Source organism: Manis pentadactyla, chromosome 4, assembly GCF_030020395.1.
Source record: "Manis pentadactyla isolate mManPen7 chromosome 4, mManPen7.hap1, whole genome shotgun sequence".
NCBI lineage: Eukaryota > Metazoa > Chordata > Mammalia > Pholidota > Manidae > Manis > Manis pentadactyla.
In genome coordinates, this window is record NC_080022.1 from 143,335,884 (window position 1) to 143,356,382 (window position 20,499).

At 52.9% G+C, this 20,499-nt stretch overlaps 1 protein-coding gene across 1 annotated transcript; it reads left to right on the top strand.

Annotated features, from left to right (window-relative positions):
* The first annotated feature begins 1,442 nt into the window (after nucleotides 1-1,442).
* On the top strand, nucleotides 1,443-7,846 carry LOC130678872 (ral guanine nucleotide dissociation stimulator-like). The gene is made up of 10 exons (XM_057501083.1): nucleotides 1,443-1,630; nucleotides 1,873-2,063; nucleotides 3,068-3,222; nucleotides 3,363-3,883; nucleotides 4,611-5,218; nucleotides 5,706-5,775; nucleotides 6,042-6,107; nucleotides 6,449-6,514; nucleotides 7,333-7,454; nucleotides 7,563-7,846. Exons 3-10 carry the CDS (start codon nucleotides 3,075-3,077, stop codon nucleotides 7,642-7,644), a joined length of 1,683 nt encoding a protein of 560 aa, XP_057357066.1. The 5' UTR covers nucleotides 1,443-1,630; nucleotides 1,873-2,063; nucleotides 3,068-3,074; the 3' UTR covers nucleotides 7,645-7,846.
* The last annotated feature ends 12,653 nt before the right edge of the window (nucleotides 7,847-20,499 follow it).

Consider the following 20,499-nt stretch of genomic DNA (forward strand, 5'->3'; position numbering starts at 1 on the left):
TGGTACTAGGCTGATTGGACCCAGGGATCAGAAAGTACAGCTCATCGAGGCATATTGACAGCACAGTCATGTGTCATAAGGTGGGAAATAAATCCAACAAAAATTCAGGGACCTTTCATCTTAGAGAAGTTACTAGAAGTCTATCTTGTGGGCATGCCAAGCTATCCCCTCTAAGGTGAAGAATAAGATGCTGTATCTGCACCCCCCACCCCAACACACACACACACACACACACACACGAGCACAGCAGCCTGGTGGACCACCTAGGATTTCAGAGGCAGCATAGGCTTCATTTCCAGTGTGCTACTCTGACCCATTTACTGATTGATCTGAAAAGCACCTAGTTTGAGAGCAGCCTGGACCTTTGGAAGGTGGAAGGCAGTAGATGGCAACACCTGGATCTCATCTCATTGCTGCCTCTTCAAGGTGCACACCTGAAAACGGCCTAGCGTTAGATGGACTTGCCCAAGATCACAAGGCCCGGACCCCGGCCTGACCTGCGTGGTGTTCCACGCTCCATGCCAAGCCTGGTTGGCATTCTTCCATCTCTGAGTCTGTGTGTCAGACACACGTGACACCAGCCCCCAGGAGCTGGAGGTGTCATCCATATATCCCTGGGGATGTCCCTAGGGAGGAATGTCTGGCATGAACCTCCCTGTGCAGGTCGGGATGTTGGGCAGGTCCTGGGAGGTGCTGTGGCCTCAGCAGGACATGGAACTGGTGAGAAAAAGCGGCCTGAGTTCAGCTCTTGTCTCCTCAGAGCTGGGACCCCGGTGACATTGCCAAGAGCGAGGGGAGGGCTCTGGTGGAGATCTGTGTAGTCATGTGTGGCAAGGGCCAGGAGGGTGGGCAGTCAGCATCCCAGAGGGGCATGTGGGTGTGTCTGAATGCAGGGAGGGGCCCTTGAAGAAGTGATGTCACTGATGACATGCCAAGTAGAACCTCAATTGTGACCCGCACGGACAGAAACCAGCTCCTGGTCGCAGAACCCAGTCCTGCTCACTTGACCAGAGGCGCTCAAGAGAGCAACATGCGGTCTTGTTGTGTGGAGCCTGCTGAAGGCGTGGAAGTCAGGGAAGCTGAGAGGGAGAGTCTTCCTGCTCGCTGTGGGCGTTGGCTCAGTGACCTCCTCCAACGCCTCTGTCCGTGTCTCCCGAGGAGCCCCGAGGTAACACAGGGTAGCCCAGAGCGGGCCACTCCAGGGCCAGGCCACGAGTGTGACCCATACTGGCTGACCTTTCCCCAGGCCCCTTGTGTGTGTACAGTGGGTGTGGGGCATGGGTGGGACTGAAGGCTGGGGAGCAAGGGGCAGTCAGTGTTACAGCTCTGGTCTCATCATTCAGAATTTGGAGGTGAGTGTTGGGACCAGGTGCTTCCACCCACATGTTAGTCCTGAGCCCAGGGGTGTCCTCTCCTTCCCTGAGGGACTGGATGTCTACGCAGATGGCGCTGTGGGCCTGATCTTGGGGGCACAGCTTGGGGCCCACATTGCCCCCTGTGGGGAGGTCCATGCAATCATGAGTGCCTCCTCCCCAGCTACCAGGTGCCGGCTTTGCAGAGCTCCACCCTGGGGAGTGTGGAGGAGCTGGTGGATGGATTCACCTACTCCATCTCCCTGGACCTGGGGCAGGTTGTCTACACCACAGGACCCCGTTCCAAACCTGGCAACCTGCCAGGACCTTCCCAGGGCTTCCCCACGAGAGTGGCTGACAGGACCACTCCAGAGGGTCTGGAACCTTGTTCCCAGGGGCACCCTGTGCCTCTCCTTGCTTGCATCCCAGGGGGCTGGGGACTCTCGGATGAGCTACAAACCTCCCTCGTCCTGGTGGTTCCTGGGTTTCCCACTGACTCTATCACTGCTGTCCCCCTCAGCCTACACCTGAGCCATCTGTCCATGGGACTGAGGTCCCCAGGCACAGGGCTCCCCGGACAGGCGTGAGGGGGAAGCAGAGAAAGCGCACAGCACTAGTGGAACCAGCTCCAAACACCAGCCGGAGCACTCCCGAGTCCACACTCCCTCCTCAGGACGCTGACCAGCCAACCATAGGCCAATGGCTCCCCCGGTGAGCACCCAACCCCTCCTCGGCACACTCGGGCCTCTGCCCACAGCCTGCTGTGTGTCTTGCGTGTCCCCACATGTGTCTGAGCCACAGTGTGCTCCTCTGACAGGCAGGGTGGCTGGCGATCAGCCTGTTAGGGTGCTCATGGGGAACACAGAAGGAGTCTTAGAGGGGCTCCTCTGGTTCCCAGCAGTGCAGAAAGGACTGCCAACCAAGCTGGGTCACTTCGGGGCTTACGTCTCTGTACCCGATGAAAGCCTTTGGTCTCACCCATCAGTGGCCTGGAGCCTGGCTCATTTGGAAAAGCACATGGAAAGCAGCCTTTGGAACAGAGGCTCACGATTCCCTGTGGCTGGGCCTGGTCCTTAACCTCACCGTGGCCACATGAGGGACCTCTGGGGGCAACAGAGGGATACCTGGGAAGGTTTTGGCAGGACTTCCTTCAGCAACAATAGATATGCAGCGCCCACATCATGCAGACCCTTTGGGGACACTTAGCATAACTGAGTGAAGGAAGCAGACACAATACTGGGACCCTGTCCTGGGTGGAGTCGGGCAGTCACTTCAGGCGTCATCCGCAGGTCATGGCCGGGGAGCTTCACAGGCAATGCCCTCATGGCCTCCTCAAGTTACAGGGGGCATTACAAGGGGCCAGAGAAGGAACTGAAAATGTGAGCATTCACTGGGTCCAGAGGGAGTGCTGCCTGTCTCACAGAATGGGGGGAGGAGGAGTTTGGGGCTTGGGGCAGGAGGAGCACAGCAGAACCCAGTAGGTCACTCATCTTCGGATTCCCATGGGTGGGCTGACGACTGGGGACTTCCTATTTGGGAGAATGGGAAAGGATGGGGTCCCACGACAGACACGCAGGGTCAGGAAGGGGGAGGGGCAGGTGCCTGGACAGGCAGGGGAGTGCACAGTGGCCAGGCCCACACAAGGGTGGACCGGGAGGCCAGTGTGGCTGGAAAGACCAGGCTTCTCACTCTGCCACCCCCCCGCCTTCCCCCAGCCCCAGGATGGGACGGGCTAGGCGCCTTGCCTGGGAGCCAGAGCATGTGCCTAGTGACCTCCATGGCAGCCAGCCTTCATCCACCCAGGAGGGCCAAGTCCTCCACCACTTGGTCCAGGAGGAGCACCTGGGGCCCACGGTGGCAGAGCTGGAAGGTGAGGGGCTACAGCCAGGGGACCGTCTAGGGTGGGCTTCCTGGACTGGGGTTCCCTTCAAGGCAGTGAGGGCTCTTCTGTCATTGGTAAGACATGGGCAATCAGCCCCACAGTGACCCTATCTCTGTGTCCTGCTCCAGACCCACGGCAGATGCAGCTGGCCCCAGAGACAAAGGGAGGGCTGACTTTGTGGCTACAGCGAGTCCAGGAGCTCTTTCAGACCCCTGTGCTAGAGCTACAGCCGGTGTCACCTGCTTCAGCCCCTGCAGAACTGGAGGACATCCCAGCAGAGGCCTCAGCTCTGAGGCAAGGCCCCGAGCTGGAGCCCCATGAGCCCTCAGGCATGGGGCCTGGAGCAACTGCCCTAATGGTACCAGGCCTTGCAGAGCCAGAGCCATGTCCAGACCCCATGAGCCCCTGGGACATCCCAGGAGTGGTCTCACCCCTGGTGCCAGGCCCCAAGCTGGAGCCCCATGAGCCCTCGGGCCTGGGTCCCATGGCACCTGCAGGAATGGCACCGGGCCTGGCAGAGCCAGAGGCGGACCCGGAGCCCACCAGCGCCTGTGTCGCGATCACCCGGGACATGCGGAGGAAGGAGGAGTGGACCATTCTGGCATTTCCCCATGGCCTGGTGGCTGAGCAGCTGACCCTGATCTGTGCGGTGAGCGGAGCGGGCTCTCAGGGTCGGGAGTGGCCCTGCCCTTTGTCACCGGCTGCCACAGACCTGCTGTCCCCTGACATGGACTCCTGTGATCTGGGCCCATGTCCCAGCTTCCCCACGGACTCACCATGTGCCCTGAGAGACTCTCCTCACCCCCAAGCCCTCCCTAACCACACGGGGACAGTAGGGCTGGCCCTTAGGGATACTTGCAGACCAGTGAGGAGGAGCGGTGGGAAAGTGGGCAGGGCCTGGCCAGGCTGGGAGGGGCAGGGCAGGGGAGGGTGCTCAGGGAGGTGCTGCTAGGGCCTTAGGCCCTCGGGCCATTGGTCTGGCAGGCCTCCACAGCCTCCACACTTCAGAGGCCCCTGCCATGGACTGACTGTGTGGGAGACACAGACGCCAACAAAGGCTCTGGGTGGAGTTTTGGGGGAAACTGCACCTGAGTGGTAGTGGGGTCCACGGGGTGGCAGAATGGGAGGCAGATGCCACAGTTTGGGCAAGCATGAGCTGCCTTTTGCTGCAGGGAGGAAGTGAGTGAGGATGCCTGTGAGCAAAGCCCCTCTGTTCCCCACCACTGGGTGCCTCAGTGGACAGGGTCTGAAGTCTGGACGGCCACAAGGCTCACAGCATGTCCTCAGCTGCCTGGGCTCCAGCTCTGACCGGTGACCCTGCCTGGGAACAGGGGCACCAGGGGCACAGCTGGATGACCCTCCCTTGTGATCCCCAGGGGCTGTACGACAGGATGGACTTTGTGGAATGTAACAATTACTTACAGAATCAGCCACAGATGGGAGACACGTATAGGGTCCTCAGGGAATTTGATGCCTTGGTTAAGTTGGTCACCACCACCTGCCTCGGGACCCCAAGCATGATGGCCTGGGACAGGGCCGAAGTGGTTAGGTTCTGGATCTGGGTGGCCTTGGTATGTCATGGGACGCCCCCGGGGTCCCCTCCTTGGCCAGCTCTCAGGATGGGTGCCTGTGGTCTGCCCTGCACAGTCCCTGGGCCCCTCCTGCCAGGGGTGTGTGGACCTGCACTCATAGGTCCCAGGGGTGGGACAGCCATCCGTGGCCCCTTCCTTGGTTTGAGCTACAGTCCTCCACCCAGGAAGGCTGCTCAGCAGGTACCAGGTGTGCTGGGCTCCCTGGGTGTCTGTCTCCTTAAGGACAGGAGTTCATGGGGGGACAGAGCAGAGAAGCAGGCCACGCTCTCAGCTCTGTCTTCCCTCCAGGGGAGTCTGAACCTCAGGAACTATGCTGCCCTCCATGCCATTGTCTCGGCCCTGCAGAGCCCTGCTATTCATCGTTTGGAAAGCACCTGGGGACATGTTTCCTGGTGGGTACTCCTGTCCCTGAAACCAGGGCACCTGAGTGGACAGGGACACACCTACATCTGGCAGTGTCCCCTCAGTTGTCTGGGACTTCCTGGGAGGCAGCGGAGCTTAAGGACAGGGATGGCGGGCTCTTGGGGCCCCCTGTGGGTTAGGTCAGGGGTACCCCTGCAGGAATCAGTTTCCTCCAATGTCAGGTGTGGGTTGAAGCCCATTGGAGATCTTGAGCTTGTGTTCTGCAGCAGGAGGTCTCTGCCCCAAGGACAGCGACCTGGCCCAAAGCAGATTCGCCCCCGGGGGGAACTGGGAATGGAGGCCCTGGGTGGAAACATGGAGCCCCTCCACAGGCCACAGATTCCCCAGGGCTCAGGGCCATGGTGGAAAGCCTCCTACAGGCTAGTGGACCTTCTAGGATCTCCAGGAAATGGGGTTTGCCCCGAGACTCTCCACTTGCTGGCCACATGTCTCCCTCCTCCTCTCCCCTCCCCTTAGCGTCTGCCTGATGGTATATGAAGACCTGAAAACGCAGGACAACTGGGTTCACAGGAAGCGGCTGTTCAAGGTAAATGGGGGCTGGAGGTCTGGAAGGGAGGGGTCCTCGGGGCAAGTCCTCTGCCATGCTGTGGCACAGCTTTGGGGAAGACTCGATGTGTGCGGGGTGAGAGGGGGGAGCTGATGGAAGTAGGGTCCCCCAGGCCCCCGAGGGCCTCATCTGTCTCCCTCCCTGGCTCCACTTGACTCGGGGCCTGGCATCCATCAACCACGGTCTGGTTGTGGGAGGCCACGTGGGAGGGGAGCATGAGCACCTGAGTGTCCTGGACCTTGCAGGAGATGGAGTCCATATTGAGGGCAAGGCAGCGGGGCCGCATGGGACCCGAGGAGAGGATGACAAAGGTGAGAGAGGCGTGGCCAAGTTCGGGGCAGTGGAGGCGACCCTGTACCTGCTCCTGGTGCCACCAGCCCTGAGCTGCCAGTACTGGGGTGACCAGGAGGAGGGCGAGAGCAGCTGGGTACAGGGGGAAGTTGGAGGACAGGTGCAGGGGCCACAGGTCCTGGGATTGGCCAAAAGCCAGCCCTGGGAGGGACCGGGAGGGGAGAGCAGGGCGAAGGGATGGGGGAAGGCAGCACAGGGTGGTCCAAGAGAGCTGGGGGCTGTGGGTGTGGGTTGAGGGGAGGCTCTGTGGGTGCCCCTGAGGCAGGCGGGGACTCATCACCTCCCCACCCCGGTGGCACAGGACTTGATCCCCTACCTTGGACTGATCCTGGACGATTCCGTAGACAAACACCTGGAATATGAGGACGTGAGTGAGCCCAAAGGGGCACAGGGGGGCAGGATGGTGAGCTTTAGAGAGGAGAGAGCCCCCAGTGAGCCTGGACCTCTCAGTACCAGGTTTCCCCCCCTCCTGATTCCCCCCTCCACCCCAGGAGCTGGGCTTCTTGGAGAGGACTGCCAGAAGGACCGGCCTAAGCCCTGGTCCTGGCCCCAGGGCAGGTGGGGCTGAGGGCTCCAGGGGGCAGCATCTGGGCAGGACTGGCCTCCCCCTCAGGCCCTGCTCAGGGGGAGAGATATTGCTCCTTCAGGGCAGGAAGCACATCAGGGGGCTGGCAGTGCCTTCCCGCCGGAGGCCTCAGCTCCCCGGACTCAGCTCCCCGGTGCAGTCCCCACTTCTCGGTAGCCCCGAGCCTGGGCCAGGTCCAGGTGCTGTTTCTGGACAGGACAGCCTTGGAGGCCCTGGCGGGCCTCCAACTTGAGAAAGGGTGGGGACGTTCCAGCCTTGTTTTGGGCTCAGGGGGCTGTTTCTGATGCACTTTGGTTTCCTTCCTGCCGTCAAGACCCCCTGGGCAGGACTCTGTCCAGCCCATCCCCTGGGCCTAATGTGTCTTGAGAAAGTTAAGACACCCAGATCTCAGGACAGTCAAGGCTTTGTCAGGTGGGGGATGGGGTGTGGCATCAAGGCTGCCTTCCTGGAGGAGGAGCTGGAGACCCAACTGTCTGAACAGGCAGGACTGGATGGCATTGGAGGGAAGGCGGGTTCCCATGAGCAAAGATCCGGAACCATCATAGCGCCCCACTCCTCACACACCTCCTTCTCTGTACCCTGTTCTTGCTCTGCCCCAGTTCGCTGTCATCGAAAGCGAGATCACCATGCAGAGGCAGCTGGCCGAGGTGTATGACCTGGAGCGCGATGAGTGCTTCCTGTCCTTTGCCCAGGCCGTGGAGCCCCTGGATGAGGAGGAGAGGTGAGGCCGGCCGGAGTCAGGCGTGGGCTGCAGCTGCCAGCAGGCTCTGGGAGAAGGGCCCCCTGACATGTGGCTCCAGGGGCTCACAGGTGTCCCTCTGTCCTGTAGCTACAACCTGTCCTGCCAGCTGGAGCCCCCATGCCAGAGGGCCAGCAGAAAGGGACGGTCCTTCAGGTCCCACAAGATTTAAACTTACTGGCCAGGGCCAGGTGAGTTTCTGGGCTGAGGCGATCGGCAGGGGGTGGGCTGCTCCTCAGCCTCAGGGAAGCTTCAGGCCATGTTGGGTGTGGGGGCATCCTAAAGACCAGTGGGGCTGGGGTCCCAGCTCCATGGCCAACCAGGCCTGTCAGACTGAAGGGTGGTTCCCCTCCCCCTCTGGGACCCAGCCTCCTCCTCTGTAAGTAGGTGACGCTCAGGAGCCTTCCCGTGACAGGGACCCCCCAGGTGCTGGTGATTGACAGGACTCTCCGCACAGGGCCCAGAGCCCAGAGGGCAGTGGGGACGGGGTGGAAGCAGGGTAATGGGGGGAACCTGGGATAACCTGCCTCTTCTCACCTGCATGGCCCTGTAGCTGCTGTCATCGGGCCCCCTCGGCCCTGCTGGTGTCCTGGCTGCATGTGGAGAGAGCTTCTTCCCCTTAGGCAGGAGGCACCTGGCGCCCCAGGACCCCAGACTGCTTGCTACTCCTCTTCCTCCCACTGCTCATCCTGAACCTCTGCTGGGCAGGTGCTCTGGCACCTCCTCCGTCCACAGACTTCGGCATCTTCCCATGCTGCCGCTGCATCCTCAAGGGCCTGTACGTAGCCACTGCCAACCTGGCCACCTTCGTGCTGTGTCCTACCCTCTGCTTGTGGCCCGCTGGACAAAGGCGAGCCACCCCACCATGTGGAGGGTTTTCCCCTTCGAGTAGGTGGCCTCCCGCCATGACGCTATCTGCTGCCTGGGTGCCATCAGCCACCAAGTCATAGCCACAACGGTTCAGGAAGAGCTGGGGCCCGTCCTCACCATGGCCAGCCTTTCCCAGGATGGACACAGAGACGGCACAGTGCTGCATGGGACCAGCGCGCCCTGGGTACCCAGTGGAGGCATCCGAGGCTGCAGGGGTGGCCGGCCATCGCAGGGTCCCAGGACATGCTCCCAGCGGAGCCCCTGTGCAACTCCCTCCCCTCATCCCTAAGAAATAGCCTCCCCAGGCACAGTGTGGTCTGAGTGTTGTGTCAGAGGTTTATGGTTCCTGGGGGTTGGGGTCATCCCTGTGCAGAATGTAATAAATGACGAACGATTGCCACCACACTGCTCTTTCTTCTCAAAGCTCTGCCCCTCCTGCAGACATCGTGTACCCCAGCCCACCCCACCCCCAGCCCTCCAACTCTGACGCAGGGGGACCCTGACCTATGCCAGGTTGTTGTTCATCCTCTGTCCTCCCCCCATAAGGCGCTCAGAAAGAGCGGGGCACTCTAAGCCCCAGACTGGCACACCTTGGCAACACTGGGGAGGGCTGTTCAAACAGAAACTGGGTCTTTCTTCCTGACACCTATAGGTGATGATCAGACACCAAAATCTACTGAATAGATGCCCCGGGGTGACTCTTCACACCTTGAATGCCACTGCAGATGTCATAACCCAAGTAGATCCCAGGGCTGCAGGGCACCAGTCTAGCACTGTCCCATTTAATGACATACAGCGCCCCAACCATTCCAAGAAATTCCTTTTCAAAAAATGTTGAACTTGGTCTCTCAAAGCACCTCCAAGAGGTACACGCCTTCCATTGGGGGCCTTTCTCTGAGCCCAATTTCTCTATGCTTCACAACTCAGAGCACCCACCAAAGCTCCCAGGTCCCCAGTCCTCCTCCATGGTGCGTCTCAGCCATCCAGCCCCAGGCCAGGCTGGTGTGAGGCCGCTGGTGTCCTGCTCCTGGGTCCTGGCTGAGTGGCCTGATGTCTGTGACCTGAGTGGAGGCACTTGGCTCTGATTCTCCCCATAACGCTCCGCCAGGGCTCTCAGGATGTGTTCACCCTCCCAGGAGGGGAGGCCTGGCCTGGAGGGGAGTTCCAGGATCAGCACAAACACCCCCTTGGGGGGCTCCAGGCTGGAGACAAGTCTCCAGGGCTTATGCTACAGGTGGGGCCCCAGACTGGGACTGCGGAAGTGGACATGGGCCCTTCTGACAGCCTCAGGTGACCAGGTGACAGGAGGTAAAATTGGGACACCCAGGCCACCCTCCTTCCCCTCGCCCTGCCCACAGCACCCTCAGAGCCATCTGCCTGCATGGTGGTCCCAGGGATGACCTCAGGCTCCCCGGCCACATAGGGAGGGAGGTTTGGGCAGAAGGAGGGCAGGCAGGCCTCTGGCAGGGCGGTGGCCCAGGTCAGACCTGTTATCCTGCACGGCCCACCAGCCTCAACCTGCTGGGTGGTCACTTTGCCAGCGGTCCGTCCTGTCCTGATGTGTGCAGGTGCCCCAAGCGCACCGCGGCCTGGACCGCTGGTGCTGGGACACCAGGCTCACACAGCTGCATGGCCACCCTGACTGTGGCTGCAGTGCACCTGCCCCACCCGGCATGTACTGGGGAGGTGGCAGGGTCCTCTGGCCCCGGGTGCGCCACTCTGTGCCCAGGCATGGGCTCTGGGGGCTCCCCATCTTCGGGCTCCTCAGAGAAGCTGATGCTGGTGTTCTTGTTCACAGGCTCAGAGAATGAACTTTGCAAACACTCAAGGTAGGAGAGCATGTGCGAGGCTTTTATTTAGAGAAAAAGCAGAGGACAGAGCTCCTGGCTTGCACCTGCCCAGAGAGGACAAGATAGCCCCGGGGTGATGCACTGTCTAGGGGATTTACAGGCAGGTGAGAGACGAAGGGCCAGGGATGCAGACCTGCTAAATAGTCCCCAAATGCTTATCTTTGAAGAGACACTTAATTTCTTAATCAGTCTTTGTAGAGTTAACACAAGAAATTTACTGGTCTGATTCTTTTCCAGAGTAACAGCTTCTTGGTTTGGGAGCTTATCAGTCAGGACCTCCTGTCCTGTTCCCAAGGTGAGCTGACTTATTGTCTGCTGTGTTAAGAAACCTATTTTTTGACTTCTTGGGTTTTAAAATGCAATCTTATCTTTTAAGATGGAATCTTTCCTGTTTTTAGTATGTTGTTTGTGACTGGGTTCGCTTGCCATTATTACTTGCCTAGGATGCAAATCGTTTGATTAGGGCTAGAGGAAGAAAAGCAGCATCTGGGTAAAGTTAAAGAAAGTAAGCCGGGCCTTTTAGCAGGCTATGGTACATTTTACAATAGCCTCTTGTAATTGACACAATGAAGACATGGGCTATGCTGCGGTCTTTTCTTATGTGGGGGATATTCAGACATTTCAGGCCAAGTTACTCTTGGCTTTTTAGTTTTAATTAATCTGACACAAGAATGCTTATATTACTTTAGAGAATTAATATGACTGACTTTGCTTAATTGTTTAATATGGAGTTTCAGGAGGGGTTTTATTCTGGAGGCCCTCACCCTGCTCGGTCTGCACCCATGGTCCCTGCCTCACTAGCACAGAGGCTCCGTGGCTTCCCTCCCCAGCTGCCATTCTCTCCTAGTTCCTCCTCCAGGCTTCCCTTCTGCACTCCCCAAACTCTCTGTCCCCATGCTGGCACCCCTCTCTCCCTGCCCTCCCAGCGTTCTCCGTCCCCCATCCCTCCCCTGGCCTGGGGCTCCCGTCAGGAGGGCGTGTGTATTCTCCTCGGTTCCTGTCCCCGCCGCAGCAAAGAACTGAAGGGCAGAGACACAGTGGTGAAGAAGAGTAAAAATTTTATTTACAGAGAGAAAGTGCACACTCAGAGCGAGGGGAGTGCGGGCCCCTCGGAGGGGAGCCGGTGCCCGACCTCCGCCCTGTGCCTCCGCAGGCCCTGCCCGCGGCGTCGCGCGCCAGGCGCTCCTCTGGAAGCGAGGCCCGGGGGGCCGCGCACACCCGGCTCCCCGCCTCGGCCTGCGGGCCGCCCGGGGCCTCCTCTCCAGGCCGGAGGGGCTGTCGGCCGAGGCCGCGGCGGCCGCAGGCCGCTCAGCTCGGGGCCGCTTGCGGCGCCTTCCACCGCGGGCCTCACAACAACTCAGAGGTATGCGCGGCCTCGCGGACTCAGGCAGCCGCTCGCCCAGCGCCGCCGGCAGGTCCCACCGGGGTCTCAGTGCACATCAGGCAGCACGGCTGCTACGTTGCTTCTTTGTCCGCGGAGTTGCCGCACAAGGCGGCCGCGGCCGGCGGTCCCGCACCCCTGGGGGGCGGACGACTCTCGCCCCGTCTGAGGCGGCGGCTGACGGCCCCGCCGGACGCCGGCGGCCTTGCGCGTGCGCAGTCGTGGCCGAGGGCACAGGCCCTCGGGCGGCGCTAAGGGAGGCCGGCGCGAGCTCGCCTCCGGACGCGCGGGAGAAGTAGCTCGGCGCCAAGGGCGCGGCCTGTAGGGAGCGGCCCTGGGGACGGGACGGGGGCTCGGGTAGTGAGCCGCCGGCAGGCCGCGCTCCGAAAAGACAGAAACGCGGCCGGAGGCCCCGGCCCGGCGCGGCCCGAGGCGGGGGAGGGAGGGAGGCGCGGGGCGCACGTCCCCGCCCAGAGCTGTTGAGTTGAAGCTCCCGGCTGGTGGCTTCGGGCTCCTCCGTGAAGTGGGGGCCCTGGCGCGTCTGCGGGGCAGCCAAGGTGTGGGGAACGCGAAGCACTCTGAAGGCGCCGTGGGCAGGCTGGAGGGGCGGCTGGTCGGGGAGCCCGTGCGGGCAGCTCAGGGGCGGGAGGCGCGCTGTGGGGCTCACGAGGGGCCAGCGCGTGGTCGGCGGTCGGTGCGCTTAGGCTGAGCGGGGTCTGAGCGAGGGGACGAGCTTCTCGGTGCTGGAGCAGGTCTTGTGTCCGTGAGTTTATGGTGGCACGAGCATCGTCATGTGTGTTATTTTATCAAATAAGGCCGAAGCGTGTCCTAGAGGGCAGGTCTGGAAGAGGCCGAGCTGGGGTTTGGCCGGGTGGGAATGATGAAAGGGGCATACGGTGGAGGTGTTCAGGGTGTCGGTTTAGTGCTGAGCCTCAAAGTTTACCACAGGGGGAGGACATGAAGACAGGGGTTGCAGGTGGTCAAGGAGTAGATCCTGACAGGGTTGAAGAATTGGCATGTTGAGGACATAGGCTGGAGGGACTGGAGGTTGAGGTCTTAAGTGAAGGATGTCAGAATGTTACTTCAGTCTCCAGTCCCTCCCTGAGGTCAAACTGAGGTCCCCAAATGAGTAGAAGCAGGTGTTCACCATACATCACGTTATTAGCCTAACCTTCCTGGCACAGCCCAAGGGCCCAGGTGTACACACACTCGTACCTGGCAGAATAGTCTAAACGCTGACAGGTTACCTCCCAGGAGACTGCTTTGCATATACAAGATTTAAATATCCTTCACCTGCTGAGTTAGCCCATTTTTACTCACATTTTAAGAGTTAGATTTAGAATCCTACTTTTAAATTTTATTTATTCCTGATTCTATAAATATAAATCTATATTACTTTTTAACCTTAAAAGTACAAATAATGATACTATATACAATACATACCTTGCTTTTTTCACTTAAACTTGTTCCATATCTGTAAAAAAAATTTTTTTTCTCATTCTTTTTATGGCTGAATTTTATTGACCAATTTTCTATTAATAAGTGTTTGGGGTTTTTTTTCATTTTTTATTTCAAATAAGATTGAAATTTATAACCGTGTATGTATAATTTTACTTATGTTCTAATGTACTTGTAAGATATATCTGTATAGGTAAAGTTACTGGAGCAAATGGTATGTACGTCTCTAATGCTGATAGTGCCTGTCAAGTACACTTATCTGTATGGTTTCACCAAGTTTAAGAGTTTCTCTCTAGCAATTTGAAGAGTGCCTGCTTCCCCATGCTCTTGACAGCACAGTGTATTTTAAGACATTTTTATGTCTGTCGATACTATAGGAATAATATCTTTGTAGCATTACTTTTATTTCACCCATGATGAGTAAGGTTGAGGATCTTTTCATGTGTTTGAGTTGCTTTTATTCCTTTTCAGTGAACTATTAGTATACATTTATGTCTAGATTTCCGTGACATTGGTATTTTTACTGATCTGAAGGAGCTTTATTAAAAAATTGAGATCTACTTGACATACAACATTGCATTAATTTTAGGTATACCACATAAAGATTTGATGTATGCATATATTGCAGAATGATCGCCACAATAAATTTAGTTAACATCCATCACCACAAATAGTTACAAACTTTTTCCTTGTGGTGACAACTTTTAAGATCCACTTTCTAAGCAACTTCCAAATGTACAATATTGTCAACTATAGTCACCATGCTGTAGATTACATCCTCGACTCACTCATGTTAAAAGTGGCAGTTTGTTGACTGTGTATAGTTCATAATGCATGAACAAAACCGAAAGCTTCTGTGATGACTGCCCTTGTACTGTTCACCATGTAACTTATTCACTATGTAAGAATTTGTTCTCCATGTAAGAATTTGTTCGTTATGCATCAGAAGATTGGGGACTGACGAAAATTAGGCTTGGGGTGGATTAATGATTGTGCATTGAGTATTGACCCCCCTATACATAAATTTATTGTTGTTAACAACTATTTGATCAATAAATATGAGAGATGCCCTCACAAAATATATATATATATATATATATATATATATATATATATATATATATATATATATATAACACACTTCCAATTGTAAAATAAGTAACTGGGATGTAATGTATAGCATAAGGAATATAGTCAAAATATTGTAACAACTTGGTATGGTGATAGCTGGTACCTAGAATTATCATGTATATAAATGTTGAATCACTGTGTTGTACACCTGAAACTAATGTAATGTAATACTGTTGTCAACTACCCTTCAATAAAAAAAAAAAAAAAAAAGTGGCAGTTTGTACCTTATGAAAAAGTAGCTTTATACCAGTGTGTGTGTGTGTGTGTGTACCAGCCATCTGGATGTATTATGAAATAGAAATATTTTCCTGTGATTTCTGTTACTTTATATATCTTGGATTGTACCATATATTTTTTAAGTCCATGTGGTTTCATCGATCGGTCTTTCCTTTTATGTTTTTTGGGATTATTTTTATATTGTGCTTAAAAAGACCTTTCTCCACTTTAGTTATGAGAAGTGTCCTTTCAGAGTTTCTTTTACTAATTGTCATTTTGTGTTAAAAATTTAAATCTTCACCCATCTCGAATGTGTTCTGGTGTAAGATACAAAGTAGAGCTGAGCTCATTTTTGTTCCACTGGCTACCCAGTTATCCCAACACCATCTATTAAATAATCCATGTATTTTTTATCAACTTGAAAAGCCACCTTGACATTGTGTAAACTGCTACATGTGTATTGGGGTCTGTTTATAGACCTCGGTTCTGTTTCATTGGTCAGTCTATCTAATAATGTGTCAGTACCACACTGGAGTACCACACTTTTTTTTATGGTCTGAGGGGGCAGATGAGGAAGGCTAGTATTGACTTCTGCAGAACATAACACTTTGGTGAAAGTACAACATACAGAACAGTGTACAAATCACAGGAATAAGGCTCAGTGAGAATTCAGAGTGTGAATTACAGCACAGTGTGTATTAAGTATGCATAATACATAATACATGCTCTCACTCATCCCTGTACATTTGTATGACATCATTAACCATCAGGGAAAGGCAAATGAAAACCCCAGTGAGACATCACCACACCCCACTAGAATGGCTATCATCAGAAAGAAGGTATCAAGGGCTGGGAGGCTGGAGTGTGACATGCCCAGCCTGGCAGCTTCTTATGGAGTTAAACGTACACTCACCCAATGACCCAGCAATTCCACTCTTGGGTATTTACCCAGGAAAAATGAAAACACAAGTCTACACAAAGGCTTTTATGTGACCATTCATAGCAGCTTTATTTGTAATAGCCAAACACCAGCAAAAAGTTGAATATCTATCAACACATGCCTGGGCCAACTGTGATCCATCCATACAACAGAATATAATAAAAAAAGAACAGATGCTGATAAACTCACCAGCATGGGTGTATCTCCACAGCATTACATTGAGTGAAAGCAGTTGGACACACTGCATGAGTCCATTTATATATAATTACAGAAGAGGTGAGTTTGAGCTACAGTGACAGAAAACAGATCAGGGGGTGTCTGGGGACGGGGAGGAGAGTGTGGACCATACAGGGGGCACCAGGGAGTGTTTGGGATGATGGAAATGCTCTGAATCTTGGGGGGATGGTGGTGGTTACAGGGCATAAATGCTACTGAAAACTCACCACACTGGACACTCCAGATGGGTGCATTGTATCACAGGCATAAATTATATGCCTCAGTCAAGAATAATTATGGATGCCACTGGATGGAACAGTGAGTATACAGAGACCCAAAATACAATGGGTCATGCTAGATAGAAGTTTTTTTCTCATGTAACAGCTTGAAGGTAAGTAGATGTCTTAGATGAGTAGATGATTCTGTTCCTTTGAGATCATCCAAGACCCACGTTCCTTCTATCTTGTGGTTCTGTATTCTCCCAGGGTGTTGTCCTCATGTGCATAGTTGCAGCTGGTCACCACTTTCACAATGCAGCCTATGTGAGTGTGGGAAGAGAGAAAGTCCAGGACAAGTGAATTCTTTTTAAGCAGGTAAGCTGGTAGTTGCACATATTACTTCTGCTCATTGGTGGTCATTGGTAAATATAAACATTAGCAACTTCTTCCTGAACGCATCTCCTCAGGCAAGGGAAACAAAAGCAAAAATGAAAACATAGGACTTCATCAAACTGAAAAGCTGTGTACGGCAAAGAACACTATCAACAGAACAAAAAGGCATCCTACGGAATGGGAGAATATATTTGTAAATGACATATCCAACAAGGGGTTAACATCCAAAATATATAAAGAACTCACGCACCTCAACACTGCTATAAACATAGGGGTACATGTTTAAAAAAGCAAATAACCCAATTAAAAAATGGGCAGAGGATATGAAGAGACACTTCTCCAAAGAAGAAATTCAGATGGCCAACAGGCACTTGAAAAGTTACTCCACATCACTAATCATCAGGGAAATGCAAATTAAAACCGCAGTGAGATATCACCACACACTAGTAAGGATGGCCAGCATCGAAACGACTAACAACAAATGCTGGCAAGAATGCGGAGAAAGGGGAACCCTCCTACACTGCTGGTGGGAATGTAAGCTAGTTCAACCATTGTGGAAAGCAGTATGGAGGTTCCTCAAAAAACTAAAACTAGAAATACCATTTGACCCAGAATTCCACTCCTTTGAATTTACCCAAAGAATACAAGTTCTCAGATTTAAAAAGACATATGCACCCTATGTTTATTGCAGCACTATTTACAACAGCCAAGATATGGAAGCAACCTAAGTGTCCGTCAGTAGATGAATGGATAAAGAAGATGAGGTACATGTACACAATGGAATACTATTCAGCCATAAGAAAGAAAAAAATCCTATTATTTGCTTGAACATGGATGGAGCTGGAGGATATTATGCTCAGTGAAATCAGCCAGGTGGAGAAAGACAAGTGCCAAATGATTTCCCTCATTTGTGGATTATAACACCAAAGCAAAACTGAAGGAACAAAACAGCAGCAGACTCAGAGACTCCAAGAAGGGACTAGTGGTTACCAAAGGGGAGGGGTGTGGGAGGGCGGGTGGGGAGGGAGAAGGGGATTGAGGGGTATTGTTTAGTGCACATGGTGTGTGGGGGGGGGCAGGGGGAGAACAGTGTAGCACAGAGAAGGCAAATAGTGAACCTGTGGCATCTTACTACACTGATGGACAGTGACTGCAATGGGGTATGGGTGGGGAATTGATAATATGGGTAAATGTAGCAAGCACATTGTTTTTTCATGTGAAACTTTCATAAGAGTGTATATTAATGATACCTTAATAAAAAATTAAAAAAACAAGAAGCAGGATATAAAGCAGCATCAACAGTGTGGCCCTGCTTATGTCAAAATATGTTTGAATTAAAAACTGCTAGAAAAGTCCATCAAAATGCAAACAGCATGTGTCCCTGGGTGGCAGGGTTATAGTGACTGATTTTTCTTTGCTTTCCTCTCCTTTCTTTTTTGTATTATCTACCAGGTATACAAATTCTCTTTAGAAAAAAAGGGCAATACAAGTTATTTTTTATGAAGCACAAAGTTCTGTGGATGACTAGCCTTTAGTATTAAAAAGCAGGGCCTTCTGGTGACCCTAGCTCTGTCCTCACACTGTGTATGAGGGACACACATGGGAGGGATGGGAAAGAAGATGCAGACAATGAAAGACAAGAAAACACGGACGGGCAGCAGGTCCAGCCAGTGAACCCCACTTGAAAACCACCCATAAAACTGTAGGGGATGTTACACAGCAGTCCAAAATGCTGGCTCTTGATAAACAGATAAACAAAACATGTTCTGTCCATACAGTGGAATATTATTGAGCCACGAAAAGGAATGAAGTCCTGACATGTGCTACAATGTGGATTAATGTTGAGAACACTGTGCTGAGTGAAAGAAGCCAAAGAAAAAGTCTGCATGTCACAGTATACAGAAGATTTAGAATATGCAAATATATAGAGGCAGATAATATCTTGGTGGTTGCCAAGGGGCTGGAAGCTGGGGAAATGGGGAGTGATTGCTCATGGAATAGGGTTTTTTTGGGAGGTGATAAAATATTCTGGATTTAGATAGTGGCCATTGTTACACAGTGCTGTGAATGTACTAAAAATTATAAGTTGCACAGTTTAACAGATAAATTTTATGGCATGTAAAATCTAAAAACTATGTTGGTTCTAAAGATTAGTAATGCAGGGGAAAAGCTTTTCTTTTAAAAAGCGGAAAGGAAATCAGCACACGCAATTGTTCAAAACTTCTTAAAACAAAGCAAAGATGTGGGAGGAGGACTATGTATCAAAGTGGTAGTCTTAAGCTAACTTGAATGTTTCTTATTTCTTCATTGAGAAATCATAAAACCTGACTTTCTACACTTTTACAGTAGGAAAAACAATCTTATTTCCAAAGCTACCTGCATTCAGGTACTGCATTCAGATACTCTAACTTATTTCTATTGTTTTTTGCTTTCTCTCTGAGAGACCCTAACCTCCTTGGTATTCACAGTTGGTTTACACACACACACACACACACACGTAAATAGTTTCATGTTTAATATGTATAGTCGTGTATACTTAGCTAGGTTATTTACTCTTCTGTTTGCTTAATGCCAATTTCTAACTGCCTCAACTGCTTTTATAAGCTTTCTAGAAGGAATGTATAGTGTCCTTCCCTTTCTCTTCTCAAGGCCCCAAAGGGCTCAGTTCTAAGCCTTTCATCATCAGGCACCGCTGGGGCAGACCTTTCATCCTCCAGGAACGCGTGTGCTCCTGCTAAATTTCGTGCCCCATCAGTTGGAGCAGAACCTTGCAGAGAAGCTGCGTTTGCAGAGCTCGGGGCTAAGCATTTCCACGGAAGAGTGACCTGTGCTTCCTTCTGTTTTCCATTTCCTTCACTCTCACACTGAGTCTCTCCTGACTCCAGGATGTGAAATCTGCTTAGGAACTGTCATTTCACAGTTCTACCTGCCTCCTTGCCACCACCGATTCTTCCTGTTCCTGCCGGGGAGTTGCTGTAGTGCTGTTGGCACCTTTGACATGCCAGGCCCTGTTCGCATGCACGGTCTTGGGGCACCATCCCATTGGGTCCGCAAAAAACCCATGGAGTAGGAACCACTTCCCATCTGCCAATGACGATGCTGACGGGTTCTCAGCGTCACGGTCATACAGCGGAAAGAGGCAAGGCTGGTTCTAAACACTGTGCTTCCTTCCCAGGGAAGTTGCAGTTGATAACTTTCTACACATTTTGGTGATTTAAAAAACCTGGTTTTTTAAAAAAGTTACCTTGGTTTCAAGGTATAAGAATCCTTGAAATACTCTCAGTCCTGGATGGAATCTTCCAGGCATGAAAGGTTTTCTGATCCGGCCCTTCTATCCCTCATGGCTCATGCTGGCCCTGTGGTGACCCTTATTTTCCCTGGGGGCCCTAGGGTGACCCCAGGGACTTCTGGTTAGGTCATTCGTTCACATCCCTGCCCCAACTACAGACCAACCAGCAGTGAGGGAAGTCTCACTTTGACTGCTTTGCCATCATGAGTAGGGAAACATTAAAAGTGTTTTTTAATGTTACAGAGTAAAACATGGATAAGGTGGCAACTTTGGGTAAGGTGACACCTTGGGTACCTTAGGTTTCCTGCATCCTTTATTTGTGAGAGTGGTATGTTCTCTGATGTCTGTATATTTTCGGCTTGTGAATTGATGTTGCAAGTGTTAACAGAGATACAAAAGAGAAACCTTGATTGACAGCTGTTTGACAGCCCTGGGGAAGCGACTGACTGGCCCTGACACAGCTTCATGGCAGGGGACCTCTCAAGGTATCAGTGACATGATGTCAGAGCAGGAAGCAGTGATGTTTGAAGACAGGGAAATGTTTTATGATGATTAGGGGGCAGGGCTTGGTGTTTCCAAGGCATAAGCCTCAGTTCTGTGGCATTTGCACATAAGGAAGCCCTCATTTCTCAGTGGTCCCAGGTAAAGTCATTGTTCATGTAGCAGATGTTTCCTGGGCATCTCCCCTGGGTCAGCCCTGTGCCAGGCACTGGGGACACAGCACTGATGGAGGAGGCATGTGGTGGAGCTTTATCTAATGTTCCCCGTTTGCGTGTTTAAGGCAGGGGCCACAGTACACACACAACAGAATGGTGCCAGGTTGTAGCCCTGGGAAGTGGGTATTAGGGACCGCTAGGACCCAGCTCCTCACAGGACTTAAAGCATTGTTAACTCATATGTAAGTCCACACCTTGAACCCCAGCCCCCAAAGCAGGGCTCCTGATATCCCATCTGTGCTGGCAGATGACCCCTTCCAGGAAGTTTGTCTTAAGCCTTTGGACAAGTTACTTGCCGGCTTGCCTGGTGGTTGCTGAGAGCCTAGGGAGATGCGAAGCCCCCCTCTTC